Below are 14,466 nucleotides of genomic sequence, written 5' to 3'. Positions count from 1 at the left end.
GAAGGAAAATGTCTCGCTGTCAGTCTAAGCAGTTTGTTCCCGGCTGAAGGGCGTCCTCTTTTGCTTGTAGGTCGGGGTAAATAGAATTTCTGGAAAATATCTCGTAGAAGTTTGAGCTGAAAATCAGCAAGTGAAATGTTTTCTCCGGTTTGCATATTATAGAGTGTTTGACAGTTCAAAACTGTAATATCTAGCAGGTGGAAGAAGAATTTTATGTGCCATTTCAGGGACTTCCAGACAGATTCTATGTAACTAATCATCATATCGACTCTGTCAACTGATCCCATGTTCTTATTGTACTGAAGAATACATTGTGGCTTTAGGTTGCTTTCTTTCTGTCTACTTTCCCTGTCGATTCCATTGCATCTGTATGCAGCATAGTCAGCATACACACTTCCATCTCGTGACCATCATATTCTCTGTGCATTTTGTTTCAGTTTGCCCCAGATATAGTTTCTTTGTAAATTTAGGCATTCCGTTACTGTTCCTTTGTACTGTTCTCCATGTGTTTATTTTATTCTTATGGAGGTAGTCGTACAGTAGTGGGCTCGAATACCAATTATCGATCCACAGAGTATGCCCTTTATTCAGAAACTTCTCCATCAAAGGTTTGACTACTGCACCAGATACACCCATTTCGCGTTCTGGTAAAATTTCTGTTGCTGCCCCCGTGTACACAATAAAATCTAACACATACCCAGTTTCACAATCACAAATAACGGATGTTTTTATCCCAAACCGGTGCCTCTTGGAGGGTATGAACTGGATGAAAGTGAGCCTACCCTTGAATAGTGTCAAACTTTCATCTATACACACGTTCTGAAATGGACAAAAAACTTCACTGAACTTTCTTCTTAGATGGTCAACAATTAGTCTTATCTTGTACAGTCTGTCACCTTCAAGTTGAGTATTATTGTCACAGGAGTGAATCACACGGAGAAGTAATAAGTGCCTATCCCTTGGCATATAATCTGAAAACTGAGGGGTGGCTAGGAGCGGATCAGTAGACCAGTATTCCGTGATATTCAGCTTCTTCATTCGAACCATTATCATTGTCACTGCAAGAAATATATAAAACTCTTCAGGAGTAGTGTCTCTCCACTGTTGTAAACGAGATTTTGAAGTCGGTGGTGTTTTCTCCAACACAAACTTGTAATATTTATTTGTTTCAATAGCTATTTCTTTCATAAGAACTGGTGTAAAAATTAACTGAAAAATGTCCAAAGCTGTTGTTTCATTCTGTAAGAGTCCTAAAGTAATACCACTGTTTGCGTCATCAAAATCATTCACAACTGGAGTAAACACATTATCCTGCCATTTGAACATAGGAGAACAGGTACGGCTTCTCTTTCTCATGCTTTGCACAAGTGGTTGGACAACTTTTGTACTTTCATTATAATCGGTGTCATCACTATCATCATTATTCTCGAAATCACTAAAATCGGAATATTCATCTTCCGATTCTAATGTGGATAGCACTCTTACAACCTCGGATTTGGTAAGATCGCGCGCTTTACTGGCGCTCGACATACTGTAGCTTACTCATCCCTCACGCTGGCCTCACTGCTAGTTTGCACGCCAGGCAAACCGCAGAGCAGCTCGTAAAGCAGAGTGTCGTATTTATCTCAATGACTCGTGAATGAATCAACAGATTGTCATCTCCTATCTACTGCAGAGAGATGCGTGTATCAGCCCACGGAGTTTGAATGACTTATGTCAACATTGGGAGTATTGCATTGATAAAGTCAGAATAATGTCACGCTCGCAATATTACAAGCGCAGCAATGTAAAGGTTAAGGGACTGGAGGTAGCGCGCAAACACAACATAACTCAGTTTAAGGCGAGTCGTGGGTGGACTAACGGGTTCATGCGACAACACAATCTGTCCGTGCGAAGGAGAACAACACTAAGCCAAAAGTTGCCTGCTGATTACATGGACAAGATTGTAAATTTTTACCAATTTGTCATACGTTTGCGCAAGGAAACTTCGTACTTGCTTTCTCGAATCAGTAATACCGATCAGACTCCAATCTTTTTTTATATGCCTCCCAACAGCACTATCGTGCTAAAAGGATCACGAAGTGTATTAATGAAAACCAGCGGTAGTCAGAAGTTGCGATGCACGGGAATGCTAGCCATTACAGCTGACGAAAGAAAGTTGCCGCCTTACATCATTTTCAAGAGGAAAACGATGTCCAAGAATTTACAGTTTCCCTGTGGAATTCATTTACGAGTGCAACCAAAGGGTTGGATGGACGTAGAACTCTTGCTGGACTGGGTTAAAACTGTGTGGGATAGAAGACCCTGTGCACTACTAAAACAACTGGCTCTGCTTGTTTTAGATAGTTTCCGAGGTCACCTCGTGAAGGAAGTGAAGCAACTTCTCAGTAAAAATAAGACACGACGGATAGTCATTGCTGGTTGCCTAACATCTGCTTTGCAGCCACTACACGTATGTATTAATAAACCCTTTAAAGACCACTTACGTCAATTTTACAACGAGTGGATGATGAGCGGTGATCAGCAATTGACGCCCACTGGAAATATCAGGTGTCCACCCTTGGACTTGTAATGCTCGTGGGTGATGAAGAGTTGGGTGGGATCTTTTACCACCTGAACTAGTATCAAAGAGCTTCAAAAGGACTGGGATTTCGAATGCACTACACGGATCCGAAGATGACGCAGTGTGGCAGAGACGAAGAATCTGATACTGGTATTAACAGCGGCGAGGCGGCGCATCAGATACCAAAACCTGCGATAGTGACACAGAAGATTTGGAATAAATGTGTACCGGTAAGCCCGTATTTCACAACAAAGCGATAATTTTTTACAAGTGTAATATTTTAACTTTAATACTGAAATTAATGACAATTAACTTAATACGTTCATTTTTATTTTCAGGTTGGAAAAACGTTCACCGAATTGTTGCAAATAATTATGAATTTTGTTTTAGACTATTTTAATTATTTTGATGTATAAACGCGAGTATTACGTGCATCTTTAATTTGTATAAAATACAATTTAGGTATAAATAAATTTTTTGAGTAATACAAATACTGGTATTAAAAATTCTTCGTATAATGTTCGCACCCTGCTATTTTTTCGAAAATTTTTGTATAAAAAGTGCGATGTTTATGCTGGGAAATACGGTATTCTCACACTTCAGTTCTGTACTGAAAACACAGTAGTTAAATGTTTCATGACAAACTGTCAAGGATACCTAAAACTTCTGATGAACGGGGGGGGGGGCAGACAGAGTTAAACCTATATGAAAACGCACAAGATTGAAAGGAGAATTTTGAGGACTTGATGGATGACTAAATGAAATGGGCACTCTGTGCTGTTGAAGAAAGTGAATCATTTAGTTGCAAAGGACGACTCATTCTTGAGACTTGTAATTCTACCAAAGGAAAGACTGGTGGTATACCTATGCTCGGTCTGTTTAAATTACATAAAATAGATACGTCACTGAAATTAATGACATTCATGTTCATTACGAGTTTTTACTAACATGTCCAATATTTTGTAAAAAGTCCTAACGTAATATTTACAAGAATAATTGTTTTTAAAAATGTTTACTTGATACAACAGAGAAAAGTGAAATTGATATGGATGTTCTTAGATGTTGAAGTGCTTGTCTTGCTACTGAACTGAATTCTACTCAAATTGCGCTAAACGCATACAGATAACCACAGCACTGAAGAAAATAGAGAAATCACTTCCATGAAAACAAAAATTTTGTTTGGGGGCGAATAAGTTTTGCCAGCATACAGAGAATCGCTGAAAGTCACAGCAGATTCCATTGCCGGAAGTGTTGTAACTCAGTTTCGTTTTCAATTCAACGATATTTTATTTTGTCGGAAGATGCCATCACGTCTCGGAGATGTTTGAATTGGCCTTTATTCAGGGCGATGGTATTTATATTTTCAATCATATATGTTATTTTACAAAACTTAATTTTTGCTTTAGTTACTCAAAGAAATGCTTCAGTATGTTCGAATTTAGAATGCAGACTGTAGTATTGCTTTTTTATTGTTGTTCGTGGAGAAGAGAGATATCGTACATCAAAGCAGATACTGAATTTTCAAGATGTATTCGTATCATCATCATCATCATTGTGTCGGAAACATCTTATCAATGTCCTACTCCAGTCGCCTGGGTGTGGTTAACAAGCCTTCGCCACTCCTTTCTGTCCTTCCACTTTTCCTGCTCCATTACTTCAGTCACATCCAATACAGCTTCTTTAATGTCCTTCCAAATCTGATCCATTCACCTTCTTCTCGATCTTCCAACTGGTCTCTTTTCCTTAACTTCTCTTTCCATTTCCCTTCTTCTTACTCGTTCCTTTCCCATTCTTTTTACATGTCCGAACCATCTCAGTCTTGCTTTATGTATCTCCTGTACTAACGGTTCTATATTTAGCTCTTATCTGACTTTAATATTTTGAATTCTATCTCTTCTTGTCTTTTTAACAGATGTTCTTAAAAATTTCATTTCTACTGCTTGGATCTTACTATTTTGTCTCTTATTAGTTACCAGCATTTCTAGTCCGTATGTTACAATTGGTATGAAATACTGTCTTCAGATCAATGATATTATATGTGACTATGGTCAAGTTCAAGATACAAGCCACATTCTGAACTATCGTACCTGTCCGTTCCGGTTTCTCCCCCTCCCCTAAAGATTTGTGGATGGGAAACAACGCAGTAGTTCAGTTAGCCCGACACGGGACTGAAAAATTATAAAGAAATATTATCTACATATCCCATTTCGTTCCATCTACACGATGGGTCGGCGAATAAAGAAATAATATAGACATGAAAAAACAAAGTGAAAGTAAGTTCTGATGTCATACCATGTGTTCTTCTCAAAACCTGGAGAAAATGGATGACTAATACCGGCCAACAATTCCTGTATTAATCTAATTATTATTTAATACCAGAAATTCCTACCAAATATTACTTGCATTAAATTAGCAGATGATTTAGAAGCATATTTCAGGCTGAGAAATAAATATGCAAAAAGAAAAAATGAGCACATTTGGTGCAAATGAAATGAGTTTATCAAAATAGTTGACCTTCGAAGCACCAAGGTGGCCATCAGATACGTGATTACTGAAATGAAAAGAGACGTCCTTGTGGTTCACATTCCATGTTAACTCCTTGATGCCGACCTCCATACATCGTGTACACCACCTTTTCTTCACAATCTGCCAACGGCATTATGTGCTAAAGATTCCTATAGGCCTAACATTATTTTGTTTTGACTTCTAGGGCCGATTGTATAAAGATATCTGACCAGAGATAAATTTAGGACCTAGTTTTGAAAATGAACTAAGATTACGACTTAGTCACGTTGTACAAAATTGAACTCGGTTTACACGTGTAGTTCAAATGTAATCGGAATTCAGAAAAGTGGGCGTTGCAACATCGCAAAACAAATGAAATACGAAATAGATTTGCCCGTTGCATAATACTTAAATGGTGAGATTGACCTCATTGTGACTGTCAACAAATGAATTACGAAATTGCTTTACCCCGTGGATAATACACATTGCATTGAGCTGACCGTGACTGTCGATAAGTGAACATCGTTCGCAGCATGTACAGGAATTTCTTCATATTATGCTTTTTTTTGCAGCAAACACAGGTGAAGGATATACAGATATCCGCCTTCCGTCAGTCAACCCTTGTTTTTCTTCTGATCCTCGCGGAATTAGGTTTGCGAAGTCTAGTGAGTCTATTATTTTCACGACCTTCGTGATCATTCTTTCTTTTATTAATTTTTTGAAGAATCGATAATTGCCCAGTTGTACTAGGCTCATTCAGTCTTGTGTGGTTTAACATCTTGTCAGGATAAAAATGTTGTCACATAGAGCCCGTCGCATGTCTCTTTTTCCTTTATGGTACCTGTTACTTGCGGCGATATTAATGAGGTTTTAAATCATAAATTTGGTCGTAGTGCTTTTATGAGTCCAGCAGAACAAATACATAGTTATCCAGAAAAGGTGAAGCAGTTCGGCTTGTCAGTGACTAGCTGATGTTTCATACGTAGCTCGAACTGAACAGGGCAGTCTGCAGCTGGCAAATGAAGCACGTTTGAATACATTACCTACATTTTCTCGAAGTACTTGAATCGATTTTTGGAATAATCACAGTGCTGACCTTGTAATGTTTGTAGATTTAAGGATAGGTGTAGAAAACTGTTTTTAAAATGGAACTACTGGTACAAAGTTAATAACATTATCTCAGAGGATATTGATGTCATTCTATCTTGAATGGTCCCTGTGTTATTTGAGATAGACAAATTAGCTGAATAACCCTTTATTTCCCACTAATCAGACAGCTGTAAAACACGAATGTAAGCAATTCATAGAGGTTATGTTGTAGAATTAAGCTTCACTGCGTTATAAAAAGTGTAATATAGCTCATATAAAGACAACTATTAAACAATGTGTTAGGTTGGTCTTTTGTGTATTTTCTGATTTATCGTAACAACACAGGTAATATGATCACAATCAGCTGTTCTTGTATCTCGAAATGAAAGCAACTCCTTGAACTGAGATCAAAGAGTTAAATCGGAAAAATTTCTGCAGTCAAAGTTAATCCTAATTCAGTGCAAATTGATCTCAGATTAACGTTTATACAACCAAAAATCTGAGTTTAGCGTGAACTTGGTTCAATTTCGTCTCTGATCTAAGATCAAACGATTTATGCAGCCGGCCCCTAGAGTTTTAAAGTTGTTGAAATGGTATTACTTTGAAGCTGAGGCTATCTGCTTTCCTTCTATGTATGAATCGGCCCAAATCAGTGGGGGTTTTTTGAGGTTGAAATAGTCTCATTTCCTTCTACTTGTGAGCATATAGACTTGCGTTTCTGCTGCATTCTGACATGGAGTGTGACACAACACAGTTTGAATGAATTTGAAGTACTGTAATTATGTTCGATTAAATCAGACTATAACAGCACTACACCATATTGAACTACTAAGATGAATTTTATCCCCACCAAGAGAAGTGAGAGGAGGTGCATAGAATAAGGAATAAGCGTGCATGATGCTGATGCACAAGACCATGTAATGGATGATGAAGTACACTTAAGTACACACCCTCTTTCTCATGAACTAACCATCCCGTTATCCTGGATTTGTGCTCAATTAATCTGAACTATTGTTTCTATTTCTTCCACTCAAAGTTTTTGAGGCACCGAGTACCCTAGTTTTCATTGCTTTGTGAAACAACTTGTGCAAATGCTAGAATATTGCTTCCACTCTGGATAAAATATGGAAGGTCTCCTCTCCATTAGTAGGCAATAAGGTTTAAAAAAAAGTTGGTAAATATGAACTACATTCTTTTGAATCTGTCCTGTAAATGCTTTAAATGATCTCAACTAAACTGTTGTAACAGTGAATTTTTAAAGAGATTGCTGTATTTTCTCGAGTCTGTTGGGTAAAGTAGTTCTCAAATGTTCTGAATCGCTGAGGGGTTAATATCCGTGCATCTTGTTCTTGGTCTTCCTCAACCTCTTTTTCCTTCCAGCTGCAGTTCCAAACACTGTTTTGTCATACTTTCATATCTCATCGGTTTGATGTGACCAAACCATGTCAGCGTGTTGCCATTGATGCTTTCACGGCCCGTACTTACAGACATGATACTGTATAGACTTTTGGGCTTATGCCGTGTCAAGAAAATAAGGTAAAATTCTTAATGTTACACAGAGAACTGTGCTCTGCGTCATCAGAAGAAATCTCGACTGTCCACAAGAAAGGCTTCTTAAACAATGACTCTTTAAATTTAGACGTTATAATAAAGTGGAAATGGTACGTTCATTCGCCACCAGATGGCTCCCAGGATGTGGCACAGCGCTAGTGTTGGAAGCGGAAGCTGACCGAACCATCAGAATCGGTCTAAGAGGTTTACATAACATGTACGTAACATATGACATTGACAGGTGTATGACATAGGCACAAGCCTGGAATGAAACATGTGGCGATGAGGAATGTATGAATTTGGAAAACACCGAGACACCCTCTCCCTTCACTATTGTTATTTCGTCTCGGCAGCCCTGAAGATGGTTTTCAGTGATTTCTCATTTTCACACCAGGCTGTTTAATTAAGGCTATAACCGCTTCCTTCCCACTCCTGTCGCGTTCCTGTCCCATCGTCGCCATAAAATCTATATGCGTCGGTGCAACGTAAAGCAAATTGTAAAAAAAAATATAGCTAGGCTACTGTAATGTGCAATTTTGGACAGAATCTTTTTTTCTACAAATATGCTTTGTATTTTCCTTTCTTTAGGTCTTGCTCCTGATGATGTGGACATGGAAGGCAGCGAGCAAGAAGATCGTGACGAGAGGGATAGTCGGCCTCTTGGGGGAGGAAGCAACTCCACTGGTATCCCTGTTGGTGATGGAGAAGTTGGTGACCTCGTGGGTACTCTCGGAGGTGGTAACAGCGTGGGACCTGGAGATGATCCACAGGGCGATGGTGAGAGCGACAACGAGCTAGACTTGCTTGCCGAGACAGAATCAGACTCGGACGACAATCACAGCAACCAGGATGCTGCCAGTGCTCAGAGGAGTGTTCAAACAGGCGCTACCGCAGGCTCTGACACAGGTAAGACAGACAGATCAATTCTTTATTGCTAATTCAAATTCATCGGAATGAGAGGAAACACGTTTGATATATTTCTTTCCAAATTTAACTTAGAAATCCCTAATGTGCCAACAATTTTACCTGGTGAGAGTATCCCACCTAAGTACTTTGGAGTGTTAGTGACAAAAGTTGCATGTGGCGTTGATTGAGCATTCACAGCCAAGTATGTTCGTATGGACCTATACTTGAACGACGTGTCTTTAATCATCAAGACACGGGCAAAGTTGCAAGTAGAAAAGGACAAGGTACAGTAAATTCTGAATTGAAGATGGGACTTTAGGACGAAACTTACTCCGGCACTTTTTTTAAAAATACTCTTATGATGAGAACACCAAGCTGAGAACTCCTGCCTGGCTGTTGCACTTTGGCAGTAAATTTCACATTGAGTCCTAAGTTCAAGGTGAAGGATAGAAGAAAAGGGAACAAAAGAAGCTACTAAAATTGGAGATAAGGAACTTGAAGTAGTAGAAGCCTACCATTGGAAAATGAAAGATTGTATATGGGGTTTCTTCTATAACCGAGTCTAATATGGAACATACCTGTACCAATGAAGACTAAGGAAGTAAATTACAAGGATATTACGTACCTATAATTACATAAGCAGCAGAAACCTGAACAGTGAAGAGGTGGGACTATAATTCAGGCAGCTGAAATGAAGTTCTTGAGAGTATGTTGCAGAAGTCGAGGAGGGATAGAGTAAGAAGTGATGATATAGGTCAAGAAGTTAGAGCAAAATATAAACAAAATACTTGAGCAAACGACACTGAAATTGTTTGGACATATCAAGCGGATGAAGGAAATGCCAAAACAAGAACTGGAAGAACAGATGACTAAAGAGAGGGTGAGGAAGACCAAAACCACTTGGGGAAGAATAACACTGCATGATCGTCGCACTTTTTATACCAAAATTTTCGAAAAATTGATGGTGCAACTATTACGAGAAGAAATATTTTAATACTACTGTAATATTTGTATTACTCAAAAAAATAATTTATAACTAAATTGTTTTTGATACAAGTGTAAGGTGCACGTAATACTCGCGTATATATACTGCTGGAAAAATTAATAGCAACTCGGTGAATTTTCTCCTCATACCAAACTATTTCATGTTTCAGTGTGACAGGTCATTACAAAATAATACAATCTATATATTTTCTGAAAGCTTGTTTTATTGCCCCGCTAATGCAAGGTAACAAATTAATTTATTGCCCTTCACATAGCAGTCTGTGTAGCATTTCTTAATTGAAGGGAAAAAAACAAAAATTTTGCATTTTACATGCTAGTGTGTATTGAACCGCCAGATAGCATTAAATGCTTCTACTAGTGTTACTGACCGTCCACACATGTCTCTGTTGTGTAAACAGCTGCTAGGTACTACTTCCTGTTGTGCATTCCTACTTCTTGTATGTTAATAATTCCTCTGCACCCTCATAGAAGTTTTTGTGATCACCAGTTTGTTTCTTTTTGCTTGAAAGAGTTCAAGTGCCAAATTGTAATAAAAAATGGGTAGAAAATGTGATATATCACCAAGAAAGGCTGCACGGATTGTAACATTAAGTGAATGTGGTAAAACTAACGTATTTACTCGTGTATTAGACCCCCTCGCGTATTACACCCCCCTGGCTTTTCGAGATGAAGAAAATGAAAAAATAATCTCGCCTATAAGACCTCCAACATGATTCGTCAGAGAATGACGACGATTCCGCTTCGAAGCGGGTACAAGTCTTATCGCAACTCTGATATCACACAAATTTGTGAATAGCTTCGTCCGTACGACCAACGCAATGAAAACGCGTCAAATCCATGCGGTACACCTGTGTTTTGCAGTTGAGAAATGTCCGCCTCTGTAGCATAGGTCTCCTGCAGCTCTGATGACGTTGCACAAATAGCTGAATAGGCCTAGCTTCGTCTGCAAGCGTGCATCAGTCATGCTATATGTCTGTGTTTTGTAGTTTATAATGTCTGCCAGCGTAATGGTTAGCGCAATTAGTTGCTGTTTTCGGGGGGTCTGACTTTGATTCCCGGTACCGTACTGCCAGAGATTTACGAATGGCAGGAAGGTTGATATGCGGTTAAAGCGGTACATGTAACTCCCCGCCACTGGGAGGTAAAAAGAGCTGTACCACCTAAGGATGAGGAAACGACTTTGCTTTAATTGAGAAATATGCGCGGTTGTTTCTATAGGGTTATCCTATGCAAACGTTTGCCGCTAGATAGCATGAGTGTACTACTCGGACTAGAATGAGATTAGGCCTAGGTTATGCATAGTAAAGTTATGAAGGAGAATATGAATGATGCGAATAGTGCTGTATTTAATATTTATCCGAACATAGATAAAATGAATATGAACACTTTAAAAGAACAGTTGAGGAAGCGAGGAGGGAGAGTTGGTGGTAATAAACAAGAGCTTTGTCAAAGGTATGATAGAGATGTTTTACACGCTGTCTGTGCGAAAGTATTTTAAATAATAAATACAGGGATATAATCAGTACCGTACACGCTGGCACTATAATTATTTATGAATGTTTGTTCTATTTAGATTGCGGGCTTATATGAAAATGGGAATACATCGGACAACGGAGACACCAACAGAAAGTAGGGTTACCAGTAGGCCTATATTTCCAAGTAACATGAACTTTAAAGATTTATCAGTCTCCTTTCTGCCTCATGTGAAATTATCACATATTCACTTGGTGGACTACTTCGTTTTCAGAAAATCCGAGATTGATGGAGCTCCAGTGAAGAATTACAAGTCGTTATGTGATGCCGGATATAATTTATTTAATGAAAAGTTCATTAAAATCATTAAGTGTGTGTTTGAGAGTGATAGGGTATTTGTACTGTCTTCTGTGAGATCACAATTCACCAAAAACAAAGAGTACACTGTTAAGTTGATACTAGATCGCTGTGGTTCTGGCATTCTAGCAGCAAGTTGTGAGTGTATAGCAGGTATTGGACCCAAAGCCTGTTGTAAGCATACTGCTGCCCTTTGTTATGCCCTTGAATACTTCAGCAAAACTGGTTTGATAAAATGTTCAGAAACACCAACTGACGTTTTACAAACATTTCACTAACCTGCACGAAAAAGGAAAGTACATGGAAGTCCCGTTAAAGTGTAAAATCTGCCCATAGCAACAGGTTCACGGTTATGTTTTGATCCAAGACCAGCCTCACTCAGAAACGAGGAAGGTTATGAATCAAATGCGAGACATTTAATTGAAAATTCAGGAATGAAACTGTCTTATTTGTCATCACTTCCCAAATCAAATGTTAACATCTTGTCTGTTGCACATGATCATTTTTATGGAACAGACACAAACTCAAATTATTTATCTGAGTTAGTGTCTGTCTCTGAGGATGCCATAAAAGATATACAAAGGAAAACAAGAGGGCAATCCAGATGTGCACTATGGTACAAGGAAAGGAAGTACAGGCTAACTGCAAGTTATTTTGGTAGAATATGCCACACTAAAGATGCCAAAACTTTGGCCCATACAATAATTGCAGGTAGTCAATACCAAAATAAATTTATGAAGTGGGGTTTGGATAAGGAATGTCTGGCAAGGAGGAGGTATGAAGAAATTACAGATCATAGTGTATCCAAATGTGGGTTGATTATTCATCGCACCAAAAACTATCTAGCAGCAAGTTATGATAGACTCATTGGGAATGACAGAGTGCTGGAACTGAAAGATGTGCCAAGCCTTGAATATGACAAAGTATCTGCCAGTATTGCACCTTATTTAATTGAGGACAAAGATGGTATACATTTAAAGCAGTCACACAACTATTATTTTCAAGTGCAAGGACAGTTGTTTATCACTGATAGACAGTTCTGTAGTTTTGCAGTCTACACAGCTGTTGATATGGTAATCATAAACATTGAGAGGAATGAGGAGTTTATTCAAGAAATGCTACCACAGCTTGAGAAATTTTACTATGAGTACTTTATTCCAGCTTTAATGGAGAACTAGGTCCATGAGCCTTTGCTATAAATGAACACTAAATGAACAATTATGTCATGCTTCCAGCAATTGCTCACTTGTAACATAATATAGTCTACCTACCATATTTTGCTTTAGTAGGCTTTATTTTATTGTAAATAAATACATACTTCCTATCACATGATTGATCTCCTGAAATTGCACAACATGTAACATCCAAAAATACAAAAATAATCCTACCTGACAGACGAACTTCGCTTATGTGAAGCTTTGTTTGTAGAATTTTGTATGTTTTCCGTAAGCCTATAGCCCTTTCAATGTGTATTCTTTTGGAAGCAGTTCTCCTCGTCATGCTATTTTCCATGGTGGAGAACTGCCTTTTCCCTCTCAAGAAGGGTGGAATATTTACACTTACTCCCTTTGAGCAAAGTAGGTCTTGAATTTGAAATCCTCGGTCAACCATTACTGAGAAGTCAATAATATTAGATTTTATGAACAACTGCCTGTCTGAAACTGATCCACCATATGCATCTGATATAAAACACACAAATCCTGATGGATTTATTCCAATCAGTACCTTCACAGTGTTACACTTTTTGTACGTAGAAAATGTTTCCTGTTGGGCACTAGAACTCTTAGGCTTCATTATTGGAATTTCAGTACAGTCTAAAATTACTCTTGTGTTAGGATATTGCTTCTTAAATTCCATAGGGGAGTTTTCCCTCACAGTCTTCTGATCAACCCAAATATTTCATTCTTTGAACTGGCAATACATAAAATTTATCCATACAGAAAAATTAGCCCTACTGTTGTTACATTTAAACCAAAATCATAAGCAAGTTCCTTATCTGTTTTGGCCATTCTCAATTTCATCATTGTTAAAAAGAAACAGTATTCTGGTGAAATTGGAAATACCTGCAGACTAAATCCACCCCTTCCCAGGGCTTGAAACACTAAATAAAAATGATCTCTGTTGTCAAAACCTGTGAAGAGTTGCACTGCACCAGATATTGTTAGAAGTCTTTCAATATCAAGTACACCCTCACTGTCTTTGGTTTGGCATGCAACATCCCTAAATAAGTTACCAGTACCGCTTGATAATGGAAAGTTCATATTTTCATTAACACTAGATGACTGACACTCTTCAAATGCTGCTATAGGTAAGTCATTGGTGTCCAGAAGCACAGCTGTGTCTTGCCTTGTCATCAGATCATCCTCCTTCTTTCCTCTATTACGTGCCCTAACCTCTCTCATCTTTACATCTGAGCCGGTGTCAGGAGTCCAGGGAAATACAGATGGCACTGCATGTACTTTCAGCCGCGACCTTTCACCTACAAAATCAAAATATTCATAGTCATTCGAACGATAATATAATTGCAAGTGGCATGTACCTCTCTGCTGTACCTCTACACACACTTTATCACATTTAATTTTAAATAGACTGTAGGCATACTAGTAATCATTTATATACTTATCTACCTACCTAACAACGTTGTTCTATAATCATCGCTCCTAAAATGTGCTGAACAGACTCTATCATTCTTCGTAATCTGGCTCAGTTTGAGATTCTTCCTTCTGATAGAATGTATCCACTGTTTTCTAAATTTCACATCCTTCGGAAACTGATGGAACGAAAATGGCATGCCTCGGTTTTTGCACAATGGAACACAACAGTAATCCGGCATTTTTATTGAATCTCAGGATACCACAATAATACTTATGAGTCAATTAAATGACAGCGATATTCTAACCTTCAAGTCCTGAAACAAATGAAGGTGGAATGGCGTAGTCCGAGTAGTACACGCGCGCTATCTATTGGTACTAGTTCAGGATAACCCTATTTATACAACAGGCGAGATCATTAACAAA

At 38.3% G+C, this 14,466-nt stretch overlaps 1 protein-coding gene across 4 annotated transcripts in view; it reads left to right on the top strand.

The window, feature by feature from the left end:
* hyd (E3 ubiquitin-protein ligase hyd) overlaps positions 1-14,466 on the top strand; it is a 544,651-nt gene that overhangs the window by 324,814 nt on the left and 205,371 nt on the right. For all 4 annotated transcript variants that reach the window (XM_067158035.2, XM_067158036.2, XM_067158034.2 and 1 more), the window contains exon 27: positions 8,297-8,614. In XM_067158035.2, coding sequence (XP_067014136.2) covers positions 8,297-8,614 — 318 coding nt within the window. The remainder of the gene's footprint in view (positions 1-8,296; positions 8,615-14,466) is intronic.

This window comes from Anabrus simplex, chromosome 14 (genome assembly GCF_040414725.1).
Source record: "Anabrus simplex isolate iqAnaSimp1 chromosome 14, ASM4041472v1, whole genome shotgun sequence".
NCBI classification, from domain to species: Eukaryota; Metazoa; Arthropoda; class Insecta; order Orthoptera; family Tettigoniidae; genus Anabrus; species Anabrus simplex.
Note: the sequence above shows the minus strand (reverse complement) of the source record. Positions and strands in the feature narration are given on the sequence as shown.